At 40.9% G+C, this 21785-nt stretch overlaps 1 protein-coding gene across 2 annotated transcripts in view; it reads left to right on the top strand.

Annotated features, from left to right (window-relative positions):
* The window catches only part of LOC129730193 (protein neuralized), a 78154-nt gene extending 57728 nt beyond the window's left edge, over positions 1-20426 (top strand). Inside the window, exons 1-3 of one of the 2 annotated variants that reach the window (XM_055689337.1) lie at positions 13973-14682; positions 17274-18886; positions 18980-20426. In XM_055689337.1, the coding sequence (XP_055545312.1) occupies positions 14541-14682; positions 17274-18886; positions 18980-19297 (2073 nt within the window). In that variant the 5' untranslated portion in view covers positions 13973-14540 and the 3' untranslated portion in view covers positions 19298-20426. Of the gene's footprint in view, positions 1-13972; positions 14683-17273; positions 18887-18979 lie in introns of those variants that run through there. The other variant, XM_055689338.1, reaches the window with a different exon arrangement.
* The last annotated feature ends 1359 nt before the right edge of the window (positions 20427-21785 follow it).

Genomic DNA, 21785 nt, shown 5'->3' with positions numbered 1-21785 from the left:
AAATACTTCTTTTGTGAAATTGTGTGTTTCGTTATAGTTAAAATATTGTGAAATATTAAAAAATTTCAAAAAATCAATATAAAAAGTTATATTAAAAAAAAAAAGGATTTGAGGTGGCATTTCAGACACTGCTACTGCAATGCAGTATCAAACACAAGTAAAATTTCACCGTTATGAAAGGTTTATGACCCATCGTTAAATTTTGTTGCATCGCAGTTTTTCAATGGAGACGCATGGTGGTTATGATAGACATTTAAGATTAAACAAATTTTATTTTCAAAATAACCCTGTAAATTTTATATTTCATGTGAAATTTCTTGGGGATCCAAAGAAATATAAAATAAATATATCCTCAATCCTCCGAATCAGCCAACAACAGTTTGTATGATAATTTTCGCATAGTTATTGTAACTCAAAGTACAGTTAGATGCTTTTCTTCGGCAGGCTCATTATTTACCTTCAGTTTGACGCCAAAAGATTGAAAATTGAAAAATCAATTTTCTACAGTTCGTCCGTAGACCAAATTTAAGACGAGATTAAAACTTTCAAGAAACAATTTTCCAATGCTTCCATCTACTAGAACATATACGTCGTTTTTGAAAGTAAGTTGTGAATTAGAAAAACCTGAACCAGCTGAAACCCGGCCCGCATTGCAGGCCTCACAGTTTACGAAAACGACCACGTATTTCGAGAATCTAAAAAAATAAAAATTCAGTTTTGTCTGTCTGATTCTATTGAATCGATTGGCGTTAAAATTTGTATCTAGCGTTTTTTGGGCCGGCAAAGCTGATTAGAATAGTTCGAGACTCCTCCCTCTTCTTGAATGGAGGGCTCCTATACGAATAAAATATAAATTTATGCACAACTCGAGAGCTAAGCAAATGGAACCAAGTTTAGCATGTGGAGATTTTCATGGACAAGAAATGTTTTTATGACGGTTTGAAACCCCTCACTGTTGGAAGAGGAAGGAAATCTCATACGAATGAAACACATATAGGGTAATCGCTCCTATATTCATCTCAGTAGCTATATTCATCTCATCACGCCTTTTTGATCAATTTATCTTCAAATTTTACCATATTTTCAACGTAAAGCTTTAAACCACTTGACAAAATCGAGAAGCGAATAGATTTACTTTCAAATTTTGTAGAAATTTTACGTAAATTGGACAAATGAGAGGAATAAGATGAATATAGGTGCACCTAGCTGTTGAGATGAATAACCAATTTTTACGGAAAACAGTTTAGAAATCAAAAACTGTCCCCAGACGTTATTTTTAAATCTAAAGTGGTAGTTTCTGGTTTCTGGAAAGTTGGAATTTCCGGAACAAGAATGGTGCCAAGAGCTCAAAAATTAACTCTACGTGTCATTTTGATATCCAGGATGGCAACTCTCGGTTTCTGGAAAAACAACCAAGAATGACCGAATACCACCCAATATGGGTGTTTCCGTAAGAAACCAAAAAACGATCCCAAACACCATTTTGAATTCTAAGATGGCGACGTTCCAGAAGCTTTTTTTGCGATCACTCATGAATGCAACAATGCGTTCAGTGTAACAAACAGTCTTATGTTGTTTCACGTCTACTTTGCAGTCGTGGCTTTGCGCACAACTCTCCTGATTTTTCTGTAACAACTATTATTAAATTAATTTTTATAAATAATAAGAATCGATTTTTGGTATTGTTTGTTTTTGATATAGAGAAACATCCAGAAAAAAACTAATTTAAATAGTCCTTCGAAATGGCATTCACCCCAAACAAAAAATTATACATTGAAGCAAGGTGGCTAAGCTGGAAAAACCTGAAAAAAACAGGAAATTCCCTTTTTTTTATCAAGGAAATCAGGAAATATTAGGTAAAACTGAAAAATAATTAGGGACAATTTTATACCGATACGCGATTTATTTTTAAACATCGCTAAAGAGCAAAAACTGATTTTCTTCGCATAAAAGGCGAATTTGGGACTTTTCATTTTCAGAGTTGCGTTCATCTACGCCTCACTTTTTTGTGCGCAATGTTGAAAAATATCAGGGAAATTAATGTTATATTTCAGGGAAAATCATGGAATCTGATTTTGAAAACTTCTCGCCACCATGTGAAAGATTTTTGCCAACTCGACCAAGTTGGCAGCACCCTCTCAGAATTCAATAAAATTTTATGGGTGTGTAGGCCTTACTACCCTAAGACACTTTAATTTTTTTTTAAATTTATCTGTACTAGCATTTGAAAGGGCTGAAGTTTTTTTTTAATAAATCGATACATCTGAATAATGACAGAAAATAGAGAAATTGGTCAAGGGATGACTTTTAGAAAGTGGCGGAACTTTTGAAGAAAAAGAAAATTTAATTTGAGATTTTGCACTGAAAAAAATATTTTAAAATCAAACCAGAATTGGTTTTCTGAGATATTTTTCTAAATAAGTTTTTAGATAGACAGTTTAGTTGCCCAGAACTATTCTGAACAAACCAAAGTGAGCACTCACAAGAAAATAAAAACTCTAACAAAAATTTGTTTATGTTTGACGCGATTCCACGTTATTTTGCTTCTAAAATCGAAACCGTTTGGTAATGACGAGAGTTAGAAAAAGTTATTAGGAGGTAGTTCTTAGGACATTTTCTGAATTTTCATTAAAAAAAAATATGAGATCCTATACTGATTTTTTTAAACAAAAAGTGACAATAACCAAAACCTGTTGTCTTAGATTTTTTCCAAAATAAGTTTTTGTTCGAGTTGCCTAAAACTCTTGTGGATAAACCAAAGTGGCTCGTAGAAAAATTTTCTCCTATCGATTCAGTAGTTTCAGAGTCAATTGTGAAATAATTTTTTTTATATTTTGCGGATGTCTGTCTAAATACCTGCTTTAAAAATGTATATTTTAGGCAGAATTAATGAGAAGCTTTTCATTGGAATAATAATAATTGTGCATGGCTTCAGTTTCCTTCGAAAGCATATCGAATTATCTGTTTAAATATAATAAAAAGTTAAATATTTCGAAAAGATTAGACTGTTATATAAAATTTGTGCCCGATCGTAGTTGACATCCCCATTGTCGAAATCATTGTTTCACACCGCCCGTTCCAGACAGTCGCAACCACCCGTAGCAACCCACCCTATACTGTCTCAAAAGGGGTTTCCTACTGGCTATACCTTCTGCAAAACGGCTCTCCTTTTTCTCCCCCCCCTGAAAATGGTTCCACGCGATCGCCGCACACTGATTGCAGCATATAAGTCAGAATGGTAAGAGCGGCATCACGGTTCGGTAATCACCGCCAGGGCTATAGCGAGTGGCATGGCAGCAGCCGCAGTGGAAAGGTGATGGCGCAAATCACGATCGCATCATCAACGAACCGTGCAGCATGGATGCGCAATCCAAACGACGCGACCGACGACGGTGTGGTGTTGGGGCAGACGTTGCTGAAAACTGAAACCTCCGATCGACGGTGGGAATGTTGTCTCCTCACGGCGGTGCACAGAGAGATTCTCTTTCGCGCAAGAGGCGACGAACCTTTTTTTTTTGGTTTTATTTCAAGAGTTTCGGCGGAGAAAGAGAATTAAATCTCAGCTGAAGTCATACGACTCGATGCCTGGGAAGTGTGCTGGTGGCGATGTTTCGTCTGCAACCGAACGATGTTATGTTTTTTTTCGAGTTCATTGAATGCATCTCTTTGTTTGTAAACGTCGAGAGAGGTTTCCTCGTGCGCCCTATTGACTGGCCGGCGCGGGTGGTGAGGGGGCGGTTAGTTCCCTAATGGCATCGATATATAGCTTTTGGTTTGGGGTATGCCACGAGGGGTAAGTACCGTTCCGTGAGGCTTCCTCGCGCTAGCGGCGGTCAGCAGCGTCTGTTATGTGATGGTTCGACAGTAAATAGTAGAAACTCTCGATCGTAAAATAAGTGATGCATACACTATTTCATATATTATCATATTTTGAAAAGAAGATTGTTATAACATTTCATTACGAGTCAACTGATGGCCAATTGAACTCCCCGTTCGCTACGCTACCGACTGGTGAAGAAGTCACTGCTATGATAGAGTTTTAAGCAGCGTTTAAAAGTGATTCATCCTTTCAATACGTGGTTACCTTTTTTCGGAGCTTCGAAGTATGCTTCTGCATTTGGTTTCCACACGGACGTGGGTAACGTGTTGTGAAATTAGCGTACGCTTTTGCGCCCATTCCATGCGATTGTGAGGTGTGACGAGCTTCGGCAATCGTTATTTTTTTTTAGTTTAGGAAAGAGAAATTATTCTCATACTTAGGTCAGCATATAGCGCTGGGCACTCACGAAGTGAATGAAACTAATCTGCATAGCGATGACTTGTTCTGCTGTGCTGACATGAGGCGTATTGGAAATAATTGCTTTCAAAGACCACTGGATGATGTTGGTGGCGGTGTGAATTAGGAATGGAATTTGTCGAACCGGAGAACTTCCATACAGCGCGGTACGATCGCTAGGTGCGTAGTTTCTAGGAAATTAGGTAGTCAGCACAGGTATGTCACGTTTTTAGCCGTGGGAATGGTGGTCACCGTTCGCAAACATCGCAGGTCGTGTTTGTTCAATACCTTAGCCGCTTTGATGTGGTCACAAACATTGAAGACGATCATTGTTTATCACTCTCTGATTAGTTCGTTAAATGTACAGATTTACAATAATAAACCGTAATGTTTAACTTTCTCATAGAGAAAGACTGCATTTTTGTTACGAAGCGATACCATCAAAATTGAACGTTCGATCGGTAATACATTAACTTCCGAACGGTGATGCGATCAGTCTTATGATTTATGATTTTTGCAATTTTTTGAATCACGTTCAGCATTTACTCTTTTGTCTGACGTTCATGGATTTTTCATTCTCTATCCTTCATCCTATTATGAGCTAATTCTTCGCCAAGGGTATCTAAAATGTTAAAACCTAATTCGTTTATTCCCAATCACTGGTACCAGTGCGCAATGTACTTTTTATTTATTCGTTGAAGACAGGTACGGTACTTTGTAGAAGAACCCTCATAAATGGTTTTGTGCAATTTAGTTAATGGTAACTGTTTGTTCGAGTTGAGAAAATTTATCCTAATAAGTGAAATGCTTCGCAAACTTCGCCAAATTGTTGACCTTTTTTTAATGAGTCGGAAGATTAAATTGTTTGAAGTTGGAACTGAGCCTTGCGATTTATCGTTCGAAAATTTCATTATTTTTTATTTCGAAAACTTTTTTTATTGAGTTCTTCTTTATTCCTGCAAATAGCTTAAGCTTTAGAAGGAATAAATATTCAACCTCTAGAAGACGCATACTTCAAGTTGCTAAAACTGTCTCTTCAATATATTTTGTCATTAGTTATTGTAAACTTATAATTGTAAAACTGCAAAAAAATGTAAATAATTGCTTCAAATGCTTTCAAATACTTCAACACGAAATAAAATTATTTTTCGTATATTCGTATTAGGGTAACGGGGGTACCTTGGCCCACTTACATATTTTGGCCCTCCCGTGAACATTTTACGCATTATATTTGATAAATTCAATGAATTTTAGAAAACAATGTATACATCATTGAAATAACATAAATGAAAAGCATACTACACTAGAGTTCACGGCAAAATACTGACTCTAGGTAGCATTATTTTTGATTTAGTTCACACATATTCAAAACTATGCCTGAGTGAACCCAAAGTCAAGAGGAAGTGGTAATACTCAATTCAAGGCAATTGTAACAATGTAAATGTAGACATGGTGGTCCAAAATATGTTTTTAGTATTTTGTAAAAATTCTGATATTTCTAGGATATTTTCCAATAAATTGTACTGTTGAACGATGTATACCAATGTAGACACTTGGCTCTTAACAATGATATAATAGAGCAAGTATTTATGCTGAATTCTCCCAGCTGGTCTTGAGGTACAATGCTGGCCTGACAAGCCAGTCGTCGTAGGTTCGAGTCTCGGCTCGGGAGGTCCTGTTAGTGTCAGTAGGCTCGTAGCGCTAGCCCCGCAATTGTCCTGTACACTTAACAATTGGCTGCGAAGTCTGTGTATAATAAACAGAAGGTCAAGTTTAGAATCGGAATGTAGCACCCAGGCTTTGCTTTTATTTATGCTGAAAAAATCATGCTTTTTCCTATTAATTGTGCAATCACTTCCTAAAGCTGGTCAAAATATCTCCGTTACCCTAAATACGGAATAAAATATTTTTGCGTTTGGCGAAACTGGGGAGAGAACGAAATAATAAAAAAGGTGGTGCCACTTACATCAAAGGTTGGGCCTCTTTCTACATGTGTCTAAAATAAAAATCGGAAAGCCGTTGCTTTTCTAATTGTTCCATTTCCAACATCGGAATGTAGCTCAGCACGAACGAGATACCTAAAACAACAACGTGCTGAAACGATTCAATAAAACATTTGAATGCTGGATCGCGCTGATCCCAGCAACCGCAGAAGTGGAAAGATTGACAAGCAACTAGGACTGAAAGTCTGAAGAGCAGTTCGGACGAACCCTGGGATCACCCTGCGCGGTTTGGCTAAGAAGTTCTCGGTACCGTACAGTTGTGTTTGACGAATCTATCGGCGTGAAGGCCGGCGATCGTTCTACGCGGACAAGCACCCCAACTTGTTGCAAAACGCCGCGCAAGTGTGCTGTATGAGAAAGTCTTGACCAAATTCGACGGCTGCATTTTAATGGACGATGAGACATCCCTAGTAACAATATTAGTTTTATCAAAGTTTTATAGCACTTAATACAGCCAAAACAGCGCTATAAAACTTTGATAAAACCCGTTTTGTTGCTTGGGATACGTAAAATTGGATATCGCGCAGCTCCAAGGACGAAAATTCTATACATCCCAGCGCAAGAGCGATGACGCCAAACGGTTCAAATTCGTGTTTGCTCACAAGTTCGCTCGGAAGCTGATGGTGTGGCATGGGATCTGCAGCGCTGTGGCAAAAAAACAAGGTTTTCATCACCGGATCAACCATGAATGGCCAGGTGTACGAGGAACAGTGCCTCTAGAAGCGGATTTAGCCGTTCATTCAAGCACATGACGGGGTCCGGTGAAGGTCTGGCTTGACTTGGCTAGCTGCCTCTACAGCCGGGAAATCATGGATTTATACAAGGAGAGAATGGAATTGATGTCATCGAAAAAGCTATGAACCCACCGAATCGGCCAGATTTTCGTCCAATTGAAAAATATTGGGCGATAATCAAAAGCAAGTTAAAGAAAAGAGGCAGAACGATGAAAAAACAGCTGATAGGCGGGTTGAGTTGACAGTTCCACTGTGCAGAAAACGATGAGCGATGTAAAACGAAAAGTGCGTGAATTCATCCGAAACTCAGACGAACAATTTTTTCTTTCAAGGTCAATAAATTTGCTGCAAAATGGCTCTTTAGATTTTTCCTACGTGTTTTTTTTTTCAATATATGTTCCATTTTGTGCGACCAAATATTAAGGGGGGACTCTACTCTGGAAAGTCGAAAAATAATAAATTTTCGTATTTTTTTTCGGATGCTTAGAGTAGAGTGATGTGTTCGGATATTGTGTCTATTGATTAAGGTATATTTGATGATATATTTTGCACGTTCTGGATACAAATATAGTGAGGATTACGCTGTAAGCAGCGTTTCTCTCGAAACCATGTTTTTTCAACAGGTGGTAAATTTTTCTCAGCATCTACTGAACCGATTTTGCTGAATTTTTTTTTAACATGTAAAAATGGATTATCTAACTTGTTACGTAGCCGTTTTTTTGATATCTGAGTTTTTCAATGTTTTATGATTTTTTAAATAGTAATTTTTCATGAAAAAAAACAATTTTTCTACTAAAATGGCCGCCATTTTGGCAATTTTTAAAATTTGCAAAATGGGCTACGTAACAAGATAGATAATCCATTTTTACATGTTTTTGATGTTTCTTTAAACTGAAAAAAAATTTCAGCCCGATCGGTCTACTAGAAGCTGAGAAAAACTTACCACCAGTTAGGTACTGATTTAGAGAGAGCATCCACGTTCCCAGCTGCCAACAGTGTAATACTCACTATATTTACATTCACGACATGGAAAATACATCTTCAAATATACCTTAATCAATAGCCAAAATAGCCAAACACTTCACTTTACTCTAGACAGCCAAAAAAAAAAATATGAAAATTCATGATTTTTCGACCTTCTAGGGTAGGGTCCCCCCTAAAATGGATCAAACTTTATATCTTGGGTGTTTTTCATAAATTGCAACTGTGGTCAAAATTCACAACAAAATGCGTAATATTGTGATGTTCACCACAGTTCGATAATACTGTGCATAAACGGCGATTTATAAAAAAATTAATCTGATTTCAATCAAAGTTTGGGTGCATGCTACAAAAAATTCATTACACTTGTTTTTAAACGTTGCGACGCTCTAACAAATTTTCTACAGCAGCATTTCGAATGCCATTCATATGTCTGCCACGTCATCACGAACAAAATTTTATTGTCTCCCAGTCGAACAGCTGCAATATGCAACACGCAACAGCCTAAAAAATTGATGCGTGACTGAGAGTGCGCTGCATCATCTGCTATCTGCTTACATCCGACATGAGAAGAATTTGGTTGTCTTCCTTCTAAGACGCAACAGCACATAACGTATTATTTTGTTGCGTCGATGAGAGTTGCATCAGTCCGGTTCCGATTATTCGTAATACGAAATGGCTCATTTTCCGTACTACATTCGTATAACATACGGAAGGAACTGTTTGCGTCTTGCGAAACTAGGAAAATGGCATAACTTGCAGGAAAAGGTGCAGCCGCTTACAAAATAACAAAGGGTTGTGTGCAAAGCTACGACCACAAGGTTGACGCAGACCTTCTTAAGAATATTTGTTACATTACTTGCATTGTTGAGTTCGATAGTGACCAATAACAATAACCTAAATAAACAGAGGCGAATGCCAAATTAGGCAAAGCCTCTTTAAAAACAAAAAAAAACTTCAATAAAATAATTCTCTGGGTATGGTGACACTGAAAAAAATCTAAAAAGGAATCGACTGATGGCCATTTAAAAAAATTAAAACGTTGACTTCCGGTTTCTGGAAAATAACCAGAAATGGCGAAATACCGCTCAATATGAGTATTTTCGAAGGCGGAAAGATACCCAGAGGTCAGAAATCGACTCTAGACGCTATTTCGAATTTCAAGATGGTGACTTTGGTTTGAAACTGGGGCTGGTTGCAAGCTTCTTTAAAGAGACTTGGTCTCTGTTCTCTTTTCAACTATATTTCTATAAATTAAACATTCAAATAATTTGAGAATATAGAAGAAATCATGCTACAAAAGTTATGAGTTCATATGGCCTTTTTTTACACAATTCTTTTACATCATGAAACTTACGATACTTGTTTACAAATCACAAAGTCCAAATAACATTCAATATGGGTATTTCTAGAACCAAAACGAAATCTAATATAGACTTATTTTTAAATCTGCATGAAAAACGGGGAAAATTTCAAAATCGGCCGAAGAAGCGATTTTATTCCGGTATTTCCGATTTATTGGATGGGTATATATCTTATATTTTTTTGGAATTTGGAGGATAGAACCTTACAGATTGTATGTATCTATTTTTTCCTGGAAATTTTTTAACAGCTAATATTAATGGTTAACTAGCTGTTGTTTTTTCAATTCTTGTTCTTCGGTGATTGTTAATTCTCTGTTATTTTCATTCTCGTTTTGCTAGTAACTTTAAGTACGGCAGTAGAATACCGTTTAGTAAACCTATATAACAAAACTGTATCTGGGGTGTTTTTATTGAACTGTATTTGTGGCCAAAATCCACTACAAACACGCAGTAATGTAATATTCACCACAATTCGATTAAATTGTGCATAAACAGCGGTTTATACAAAACCAATCCGATTTCAATCAAAAGATCGGCGGGTTCTTCAGATGATTTACTACACTTCATTCAAAATGTTGGAAAGCCGCTTTAGCTTTAGCGAAGATTTCACAGCAGCATTTCGAACTCTACTCTCATGTCTGCCACCAGTCAACGGCATCAAGAACAGAATTTGGTTGTCTCATAGTCGCATAGCTGCAATCTACAACACGCAACAGCCTAATAAACTGATGCGTCGCTGAGCCTGAGACTATGCTGTTTTTTTTTTTTATTCTCGCTTATTTTCCGTCGGTCTAGTTCCGCCACTGTTGTGGCCAATCACCGACGCCCAGGGAGGCGACTCCACACCCAGGACCCTAACTCACGACCCGTTTATTAACGGACCGGCGCCAACGGCTTTACTTCCTCATGCGATGGTGATCCCAGAGATTTTTCGCCTCAGAAAATCTCCCGGTGTCGGCTAGGATTGAATCTAGACCAGTTAGGTTGGTTGTGAGTGGATCACGCCACCTCACAACCATCGACACCTATGTCGGCGGTGGGATTCGAACCCAGGCGTCGTGCGTGGTTGGCGGAGACGTTACCAACCACACTAGGCCCCCGCTCGAGACTATGCTGTGTCACCTTCTATCTGCTTACATTCGACATGAGAATATTTTGGTTGTCTTTCTTCTTAACCACAACATGAGATAACGTGTTATTTTGTTGAGTTGTTCCTGTTTTGCTGAGAGTTTTATCACGCAAAAGTTGAAGTCTTGTACAATCATTGTGTCTTCCCGATTCGCACAAATGTTGCACAGAAATCGCACAATAAATGTGTGAAACGCATAACGCAACAGTTGTACTGCGAATACATTGACATAGAATGAAATCAGAATATGTATCATACACCGACACTTTATTTCTCACGTCGAGTGTATTAGTGACTGCACGCGCTTTTTTCTCAAGCGACGAGAGAAATTTCTCTCTCGCTCGTAAAATTTCCATGTATGTGCGACAAGACTCACATACAATTTGCAGGTTGCTCTTTCGCTTCTCTTTCGGTTCGGATTTGCGACCAGCGTTGCCAGGTATCCAGATTTAGCTGGATTATCCAGATTTTTGAACATGTATCCAGTTAGACAGATTTGATGTCCGATTATCCAGATTTTCCATGAATGATCCAGATTTTATCCAGATTTTATTTTCTCTTTTCCGCAAAAAGGTCATCACTTCAAATTTGGCGCGAAATTTTGCAATTTTGTCACCTCAAATTTCACGTACCCCAAGACTTTTATCCGAAGACTTTACCTTTCACCCCACGAAATGACTTCCAGATTTTTTCCAGATTTTTTTTTTGGCCTTTTCCAGATTTTTTCAAAAAATGACCTGGCAACACTGTTTGCGACGCGCAAGGCGATATCTCGTTGCTTCACGAAATGAGCGAGACACTCGTGCTGTACATACTTGATACCAGTGTTGTTAGTCTCACTCATACTGTTGGTTCGTGCTTGCTGCTATTCAGAGGAATGCATGAAGAAGAAAAAGTATCTCGAAAGCGTGTGTGCAAAAGACTTGAAAAGCGTAGCATATGTTTCGTCCTCAAGCAGAAAGGAGGAGAATGGTTTTGCTTCTCGCTCGCTTTGCAATGCTGCTTGATACCAGTTGAAACTGTTAAGGTGTAGTAGTTTGGAGCTGCCAAATACATTTAAGAAACGCTAGAGCATTAATTGCGTTATGCCCAACACGCAATCATTGTACTGGTTCGGAATTACATCAACAATTGTGCTAAAAACGCTCAATTTTGTACTGGTTTCGCACCATCCAATTTTTGCGTGATCAGTTCCACTGATTGATATGAGGCTTATATTTCGTACTATATTCGTACAACATGCAGAGAAAACTGTTTGCGTCTTGTGAAACTGGGAAAAGGGCATGACTTGTACAAAAGGTGGAGCCACTTACAAAAGAGCAAGAAGATTGAGTGCAAAGCCACGACCGCAGGATTGACGAAGACCTACATAGAGGTGTTTGTTACATTAGTCCCATTGCATTCGAGAGTGATTATAACTAAAATAACTTTCTGGGAGTGATATGGTGACACTGAAAAGATTTAAAAGGAGATCTGGGGTCGATCAATGACCATTTTGGAATTCAAGACGTTGACTTCCGGTTTCTGGAAAATAGCCAAAAATTGCAAAATATCGGTCAGTAAGAGTCTTCTGAAATAATCCAACATAGGCATTTTCGAAGCTAGAATGATGCTCCGTGGCCGGAAATCGACTTAAGTCTTTTTTCGAAATCTGCGTGTAACAACGGGAAAATTTTCAGAATCCGCCCAAGAAGCGATTTGAGTGTACTGCATTTACGCTGAGGTACTTCTGATTTGGTAGTATGACACATTCTTGATTTTTTTTCCCATTTGGAGAATAGAACCTAAATTTGCCTTTATTCTGATTTTTTTTCAAAGCTAATAAATGCTTAACATGTAATTTGATTGAAATACATATAAATTAATAAACAACACGACATTTTGTATGTGAGAAATAAGCCAACAGAGCGTGCATTAGAATTAGCAATAAATTTTAGCCAAATAAAAGTGTGTGAGTAATCATGCAATTCAGAACAAAAAACAACTTTACATACAAAACATCATTATAGCCTTTGCATTAGTAGCTTTAATCATTCTCATGGTTAATCATTAGCAAAAATTGGAAAGTGTTATGTTTTATTGCGATGTGATTAGAAAAACTTGTGTAATGCATACTGGAAACACACACAACTTAAGATATGTTAAAATATTTTTACTCTCTTTTCAAATTCTACAAACTTGTTCGAATCAACCGATGGAATTTCATACAACTTAATTCAGTCTTTATTCGTGATAGATTTTATTATGCGGTTTTGACCTTTTTTGTCCTAGAAATCGTGATTAATTTCAGATCTATAATAACTCACTTTATATGCAGGTTTGAAACATGATTTGTTCGGAAACAAAATATCGCCGAAGTCATTCCACTGGCGGTATTTCTATTGATTGTCACAAAATGATAAATCATCACCATTTGTACCTTCCCCTGCATGCAAATGTACCAACCTGTACTCAGTCACAGCATAAAGCCCAACCTCCGGGGCTAGTTTCGCTGACATGAAAATTGCCTAACCCAGCACAGCGGGGGCCGCACGCAATTTGTCTCACCTGTAACTTGGGAAAATCGTGAGACTCCAACTTCGTGTAACTGTACTCTGCGAGCAAATTACTTTTCATTACACTGCAATCCATACGGCCGATGCATCTTCATCATGGCACCGCACCGGCAGACGGTCGCCTCGAAGGTCCGCTGCGATTAGAAATTACCAAACACCGTGAAACTTTACACAGTGAAGGAAACAAGATTCCGTGACCTTCGGCCTTTATGTGCGGGCCCTAGCCAACGATACAGCGCGGGTGAAATATCATTTCGCTATCCATCCTGTTACTGGAAACAATTGGGCAGCAATTCTATGAATAAGAAACTGAACACGATCGCTACGATCAACGGAGTTTTGGTCAAGTTACCACGATGAGCGTACTGGCTGGATGAGAGGAAACGTCCGCGTGGAAGAGGACGGTTTCAAACTTTTACATGATCATTCGAATGTTCACACGACCTCTTGAACTTGTTCGTTAAGCTTTTCTCCGTTGTTCCGTGTGTCCGTGGACCTCCAGAGAATACGACGGGCACACTTTTCTCATCGTTTTTTTACACCACCAAGGGGGGCTCAGATGGGGTCTGCCAAAATCTGCATGGGGAAATATGCTGGCCGATGTATGCTCTCACTGCTTACACATCGGCGTCAATTTCTAATGTTTTGCGGGATGCGCCTTAGTTTTCGCGTTGCTTTTGTTTTTATTTTCGTTTGGCAAAGGTGATACCGTGGAACGATGATGCAGCGCGTAGGGTGAAAAAGGAACAGAGGGAAAACGAGCAGCTGGAAACGACATTGAGAGCATATCCATGCAGCCGGCCTGCCTGGCAGTACATAAGCGGGCCTACCGTAGCATATAATACAGTGGGTCGAGAGCGAGAGCGAGAGGGTTCGATCGGCAGCATAACAGTCGTCGCCGCATCGTGAGGCGAAATATGCAGGAGAGGTTCGATTCGATCGTCAGTTCTGAGCAATCCGTCCATCGATACAGACGTGTTCTCTTCCTCGTTTCGAACACTGGGGAGAACGGGCATCCTTAGGGAACTTTGCAAAAATTGCATTCTGCGATAGTCGATCTATAGGGAGATCATCAGTTTTAAGGAAGGAAGTAATTGTGGGGTTTTGCTTGTGATCAATATTCGGCAGCGGAAATTCCAACCAGTTTGTTGAAGAGTGTGGGAACCAAGTGTGGAACCAATAACCGAGAAACGATTTCTCATCATAAGTACTTTGAAGCACGGCGCGATTCGCCAGTTAGGAGGAAGGAATACGCATTGGGTGAAGGTGTGAAGAAAGAGTTAAAAGAAAGTAGTTGAAAAACAAAACACAAGACGAACGACGACGATCGGTCCTGTGTTGGAGTTGGAAAGGAGCACCAGAAACTGTTATGTGTGATTAATTCAGCCGCGAGTTTATTTTTCGGGGCGGAAAGTGTGTGTGTGCCGTGCCGTGCCGCACCACCAGCAGGCCAAGTGTTTGGAATTTTTGGCTAAGCTCGGACACTAGTGATTTCTATATGGGTGTACTGAACGTGATCGGTTCCGGTGCCGGTGCAGCAGTCGAGTGCCAGTCGAATTGCAAGAAGAACGAAAATATCTTCTCACCGATCAAGAACAAGATGAAAGTGCTCAAGAAGATCAAGAAAAGGATGGGACTAGGTTAGTATTATTTCGTTGCTGGAATACGTAATATCAAATAACAGTGGGGGCTCCAATTTTCACTATGAACTGCGTTATTGCAATCCTTTCGCGTTAGTTGCAGCTGCAACGTAATTCCCCTTTACAAAAAAGTGGCATCATACAGTGTAACGAACTTTTTTCGCCCCTAAAATGCGCTCGGTTCCAGTTCGCTAACCGTCTGGATGACGCGCGCTGGCCAGGTTCCCTGGCGTAGAGAATGAAATTCAGCCAAAAGAGGGGGAATTTTTCCTTTGTACCTTCCATTCATACCTATCGAAGCGAGTAGTTCCATTTTGATGGGTGCTCACTCGGTTGTAACAGTATTGCATGAGCACTTTTTTCCCGTTGGAATCGGTTACACGTACGCGCAATGAGTTAGCGCAAGTGTAAGGAATGTTCAAAGTGCTTTTCAATGGGACGTGATTCACGTTCCGTTGGTCCAGGCCGAGGTTTTTTGCTTATTAAGACCTTGGACGGTTCAGACTCGAACGGCTCCATTTGGATGGGGTTACGCTTGCCTGAGCAGAGATAACAAACAACTCTACTGCTGTGTGTCAATGTGCTGCTCCTCAAGCTCCCCAAGCGTAATTCCTGCGCAACTTCTCGTGTACCCAGTCTGACGTCCAGTCGCCATCTATCAACGCCGGCGACCGCCGCCGCCGTCGCCATCACCGATCGTTGAATAATAATAATAACAAATAATTAATTCTCGCATGCGAAGAAATAAAACCGTCTTCAATTTATCTCTTTCCTCTGTTTGCCCGGTTTAATATCTCGAACAACCTGCGTCCAGTGCACGTAGAGAAAGAGAGTCATATGAGCTGTTCCCGGTATCTGTGCCTTCGTTTCACATCAAATTTTTATTGCATTTCTTTAAACTGGAGATCCCCACGACTCCGCGTAATTTTCCCGTGCACAGTATCATCGCACACGGGCAGCTAACGATGGGAACCTGATTGCTATTCCGTCCGGCTCGCCGTACCTGCCAGCGGCAGTCATGTGAATTTACCCAATTGCATCCGCGCCGGAGCCGGCGCGAGATGTCGCATACGCATTATTATACGACGGACGACGCGACTGGCGTCGAGGATGTCGCGCATCACTGGCCTAAACCGTACGGTGCTCACATGTAACCTAAAAAGAAATAAAAGATTTTTTTTTCTCTTGATTAACTTTTCTTCCGTTGCTTCATTCGCGCACACTTACTAAGCTGCGGGGAAAGGAAATTGAAAATAGTTTTCCTCAATCATCTTTGGGCGATTGAAACCATCATCCACTTTCTCCATAAGCGAGCGCTTCAGCAGATTGAAGATTATTCCATACCCAGAGTCAGTTGCGAAGACAGCTGTATCGCCTTGTATTTGCTCGTGTAGAAGTTGCTTTCTCGAAGTCTATTTTGGAGCGTCTTTCGGCCGCTTCAACCCCTAAAAGATGGAAAACTCACAGCTGTCCACACTACTGCACTGGACGAGCTTGCTTTTGTGCCGGCTCTATTCTCTGCCTCTGCGACGACGAAATGTTACGCGAAGGGAACGAAGGAGGAAAATCTACTCACATCGTCCTGTACCTCCTGCCGCTTTACCCCGTACTCTGTCCGCTATTGTCTACGGCAAGCAGCAAGAAGCATTACTTCTCCGATTCGGTTATTTACGTTTTCAATCAACATCTGTCCCTGTTCTCGGGCAGCTCTCCAAAGGGATCTTATTTTTTGCGTAACGAAATTGCGAGGGTGTTGCATAGCACTGCTCCTGCCTGCCGCAAAATTAGGATAGAGTTTCAGTTTTTAACTCCTAGCTCTGATGTCGTCCCTGTTGCGTTCAAGTAATTCTACAGATGTGTATAATTAAATGCATCGTCGGAATATGCCTCTGGGGAAGTGGATTTGAGTGGAAATCCGTTTTACGTGTCGGGTGGGTTTTTTGACGGATTTTGTCTCCAAGTCGCAAGGGTGGGGCGGACGAAAAATCTAATAATAATTGCATCATCTCAATTATCTACTGTAAGCAACGTTATCATCGTTCGCAAACCGGATTCGATCTACCGCGGATGTCGTTAAGAGCTAATTGATTGTGTGGCCCTGTGCCGAAAGCGAAGCGACCGCCCCGAGCGGAAGCCAACGGTTTCTCACATTGAGCACGTGTGTGCGGTACAAGTACATACCGTAGCAGAAAGAAATGAGTCGCATTATAATTATGAATGAACAAAAAAAAACAAGGGGAGGGGAATTTTTTGAACATTGCACACTTAAAGACCGACATTAACGTCGTACGTGCTCGATCGTTTGACGACGATGACGATGACGACGACACGACAGCCGGGAGTCCGGCGACCGGATGCTGAAAAAAGAAAATGAGTATGAAGGGAAGCGAACCCGAACGCGCCATGTGCGCTTGCTTGTGTGGTTTGCGACTGGAGGAAGTCGGAAATAGCATTTCCGATCTTTCTCCATTCTTTATTGCGCCGTACATTTGTTCTAGATCACGCTACGATTCTCATAACGTAAAAGAAATTGATCACCTGCTTGAATTTTAAAATAATGATTCGTTTTTTTTCTTCTCTCGCTTCCATAGCTCCTCGCAGCGCATCGTCCTGTCCCGGGCCCAACAATTTACCCCCGCTGCAGTTTCACAGCGTACACGGAGACAACATTAGAATTTCGCGCGACGGATCCGTAGCTCGCCGGTACGAGTCCTTCTGCAAAGGCATCGCGTTCAGTGCGCGGCCGGTCCGCGTAAACGAACGCGTATGCGTCAAGTTCCTCGACATATCCAACAACTGGAGTGGCGTGATCCGGTTTGGATTCACCTGCAACGACCCAGCCACACTGCGTGGCAATCTGCCAAAATATGCCTGCCCTGATCTGACCAACAAACCTGGATTCTGGGCGAAGGCCCTAAACGAACGCTACTGCTACCGCAATAACGTTCTTTTCTACTACGTAACACCGTCTGGCGATGTGCACTTTGGCATCAATGGCGAAGAGAAGGGAGTTTTTATTACCGACGTCGATGCACGCGGTCCCTTGTGGGCTGTGATTGATGTGTACGGAAATTCTACGGCAATTGAGTTCCTAGATTCGCGCATTTACATGTTCCAAGCACAGCAGCAACAGCAACAACAACAGCAGCAACAACAACATCATCACCATCATCATTCACAACCTGCGCAGAGCCAATCCTGTGGACGCCGCTCTGCCGATCAGGAAATCGTACCTCAGCTGGAATCACTCAGTATCAATCAGCATAATCAGCAGCTTTTGGAAGAGCGACCGACACCCGCTGCCATCATCAGTCCAGCGGCTAGTATGCGCTATAACAGCCCTGTGCCTGGTCTGCTGCCGCTCCCGTTCCATCCGGTGCGTGGGCGAAACGTGAAATTTTCCGCCGATCGATCCATCGCAACCCGAGTCGAATCGGAATTCTGTCAAGGTTACGTTTTCACTCCCCGTCCAATCAAGATAGGCGAACGGCTAATCATTCAGATCCTCAAGACCGACACAATGTTCGTCGGTTCATTGGCCCTAGGGCTGACCTCCTGTGATCCAGCTACGCTGCAGCTGTCGGACTTGCCGGACGATTCCGATTTGCTTCTAGACCGACCGGAGTATTGGGTTGTTAGTAAGGACGTTGCATCCACGCTAGTCCGCGGCGATGAGCTTTGCTTTTCGATTTCGGTCAACGGTGAAGTTTCCGTCAGCAAAAATGGTGGACCCCAATCGGTGATTATGCACATCGATCAAAGCCTGCAGCTGTGGGCCTTCCTCGATGTCTACGGTTCCACACAAAGCGTTCGTCTGTTTACACACGCAATCCCTGCTACAATTGCGACAGCATCCTGCTCCGCCCTCTACGATCCTCGTCCGATTGCAGCCTCTGCTAGTCAGCGCAGCCTTCAAATTCAGTCATCAGCTGCTGCACAACCCCAGCCGACTGCTTCACTGCGGTCGGATATGATTCAAATCAATCCGGGTGGTACGGTCTTGGTTGTCAATCTACCGCCAACAGAAGTGATCTCACCAGCCTCATCACAACCATCGGTTCAGCAAGCTCAGGCTACCATCGTGAGTCGTGGCTTGCCGAACTCAGCATCAACGCTTTCTGTTCCTTTATCAACGCTCTCACTATCCTCGCACACAAGTTCCACTGGCACCAGCGAAATTGTTCCGGCTTATAATTTCAGTGAGGTAAGTTTCTCAAACATTTTTCTACATACCGATCATAATAAAATTTAATTAAATCTCATCCACTAATGACAGTTCTCTTCTTTCTCCTTACAGCCTCTTCCCGCATACAACAATGCAACCAATTACAACACCTTGGCTGCTGGTGTCGGTTCAGCTAGCTGTGGGGGTGGCAGTAGCAGCAGCTGTGCCACTACCCTGACAACGGCTGGGAATGGTGCCCCGATCTACAGCTCTACCGGTGTGGATTGCACGATCTGTTTCGAAAAACCGATCGATTCGGTGCTGTACATGTGCGGCCATATGTGCATGTGCTACGATTGCGCGATTAAGCAATGGCGAGGCATCGGCGGTGGCCACTGTCCACTGTGTCGTGCCGTTATACGGGACGTGATTCGCACCTACAAGTCCTAAGCACCGATCGATATCTGGTCACGATACCAAATGGAAGCAAATTGAAATGTGATTTTTATTCCAAAAACAAACGAAACACGAAAAAAAAGATATATGCGAGGGCAGTGAAACTTGAAGAAGGAAAGCAAACTTTCGGAAACGTTCTGGTCAAAATTATACACTTATATTTTATGCGAGTAAACTATACAGTAGTCAAAATTTCTTATGGTTGATGAAGGGACAGAGAGAGTAAATGCTAATCACAAAATTGTTGGTTGTTGGTTTGCGTTTCGCAAGACCATCGAATTGTTTAAAAAAAAAAAAAAAAGAAAACGGTCAGTTTAGTTGCGTTTACTGTCGGAGTCGTTGACGAATACATTATCTAGTGAGTAAGTTTGTAGGACAAAGTTGCTGATCAACAAAGCAAAAAAGTAAAAAAAAAAAAAAACAAGAAAGTAAATTTTGCTTATAGTCTTGAACACGACAGTGAGGAAATTGCCAAATACAATGCATCACTTCCAAATGAAACTTGAGAGAGTGCCGAAGGAATGGAAAAGATTTACTAAAGGAATGCACCTACGATAATATTTATGTTTAATCCTGATAATTTTACGGTATTTCCAGTTGTCGCACATTCGATGGTTGTGTTCATCCTGAGCAACATTCTATTTAATAAAAACTTTTACTATCTAGTCAAAAAGAAAAAACAAACAAAACTTCAATATATATCGAAATGAGCGATCACCCCAAAGGAAGACATAGACATAGTAAGAAACCTTATTTTTCTCGCAATGGACTACTTCTAAATAATTATATTGCGTCCTATTTTCCTGATTTCTACTTAATCCATAGAAAAGCTACACTCTACTAGCATGATTGAAAATATTACATACCCACACTTATCCGGTCAGTAGCGGAAACGATAGGCAGTGTAGAACATTATTATCGATATATGCCACGTCTCGAAAGGGTCACGATTTGAAGCATTACTAGCTGTAAGGTCAAGAAAATCCAATGAACACTACTTATTATTAGAAAGAAAACAGATAGTTGACACATTTATTAATTTATTGTTATCTAAGCCAACAACATATTTTTAAAGTTAGCTAATTTAACGGAAAAAATACAAACTCCTTGTGCTAAAATTGAATCTATCGTTTGTTGATACTGATGAATTATTCTTCCGAAACTCGCTCTCGTCTAATTTAGATGATTTTGATTGTGAACTATCTTGCATCCGAATATCGTAATGAAGGGGCTTTCGATTATTGTTTGAAACTGGGATACTTTTTTTTTTGTTCACACAACATTTATTTGACACGGCACAATACAAATTAATGTTTTACGGAGCCAATTAAAGCTAATGCCTTATGGTCTAGAATATCTTATAATCTAAAGGCAAATTCTTTACCCTCGCTGCCGACTACGAGCTGAAACTAAATCTAATACTAAAACTAACATGGTTTTTTTTTGTTTCGCTGTTAAATTGGCACCTTGATGCTCTTCAAGTAGCTATAAACATGTAGCATGTATGGCAAGTTTCGCTGAGCGAGAATATCACGAACTGGCACATAGGGCTGTATTCCTCGGGCCCTGAGGGTATCCAAAAGTAGAGATCTGGCGCAGCAGAATTCAGCACACACCCAAACCACGTGTTCAATGTCTAGATACCCCAATCCACAAACGCAATGATTACTGCTCGCCAGCCCAATACGCAAGAGATGTGCATCTAGCCCGTAGTGGTTGGACATAATCCGAGACATCATGCGAATGAAATCTCGTCCTACATCCAACCCCCGAAACCAAGGTTTGGTGGAAATCTTGGGGATGATGCTGTGTAGCCACCTTCCCAGTTCTCCCTTATCCCACGAGGCCTGCCAGTTGATAAGTGTATTCTGACGTGAAAATTTTAAAAATTCATTGTAGGCAATCGGTCTGTTGTAAATATCACCGTTTGTTGCGCCCACCTTAGCCAAAGTGTCCGCTTTCTCATTGCCAAGAATGGAACAATGAGAAGGGACCCACACTAAGGTAATCTGAGAAGATTTTTCGGATAAAGCACTCAGATGTTCCCGTATTTTCCCCAGGAAATACGGAGAGTGCCTTACATCCTTCATCGATCCTCATCGGAAAGCCTCAATAGAACTGAGACTGTCCGTAAAGATGAAGTAATGGTCCGTGGGCATTTTTTCAATAATCCCTATACTATACTAAATTGCGGCCAATTCTGCGACGTAAACAGAAGCAGGATTATCGAGCTTGTAGGAGGCGCTAAAATTATTGTTGAAGATACCGAAGCCAGTGGACCCGTTGAGAAGTGATCCATCAGTATAAAACGCATTGTCGCAGTTGATGTTTTTATATTTGTTATAAAATATTTTAGGGATCTGCTGCACGCGTAAATGATCCGGGATTCCACGAGTTTCTTCCATCATGGATGTATCGAAAAACACAGTAGAAACAGAAGTATCTAATAAGTTGACACGATTGGAGGTGTATGAGGAAGGAT

Source organism: Wyeomyia smithii, chromosome 3 (genome assembly GCF_029784165.1).
Source record: "Wyeomyia smithii strain HCP4-BCI-WySm-NY-G18 chromosome 3, ASM2978416v1, whole genome shotgun sequence".
Classification (NCBI taxonomy): domain Eukaryota; kingdom Metazoa; phylum Arthropoda; class Insecta; order Diptera; family Culicidae; genus Wyeomyia; species Wyeomyia smithii.
Note: the sequence above shows the minus strand (reverse complement) of the source record. Positions and strands in the feature narration are given on the sequence as shown.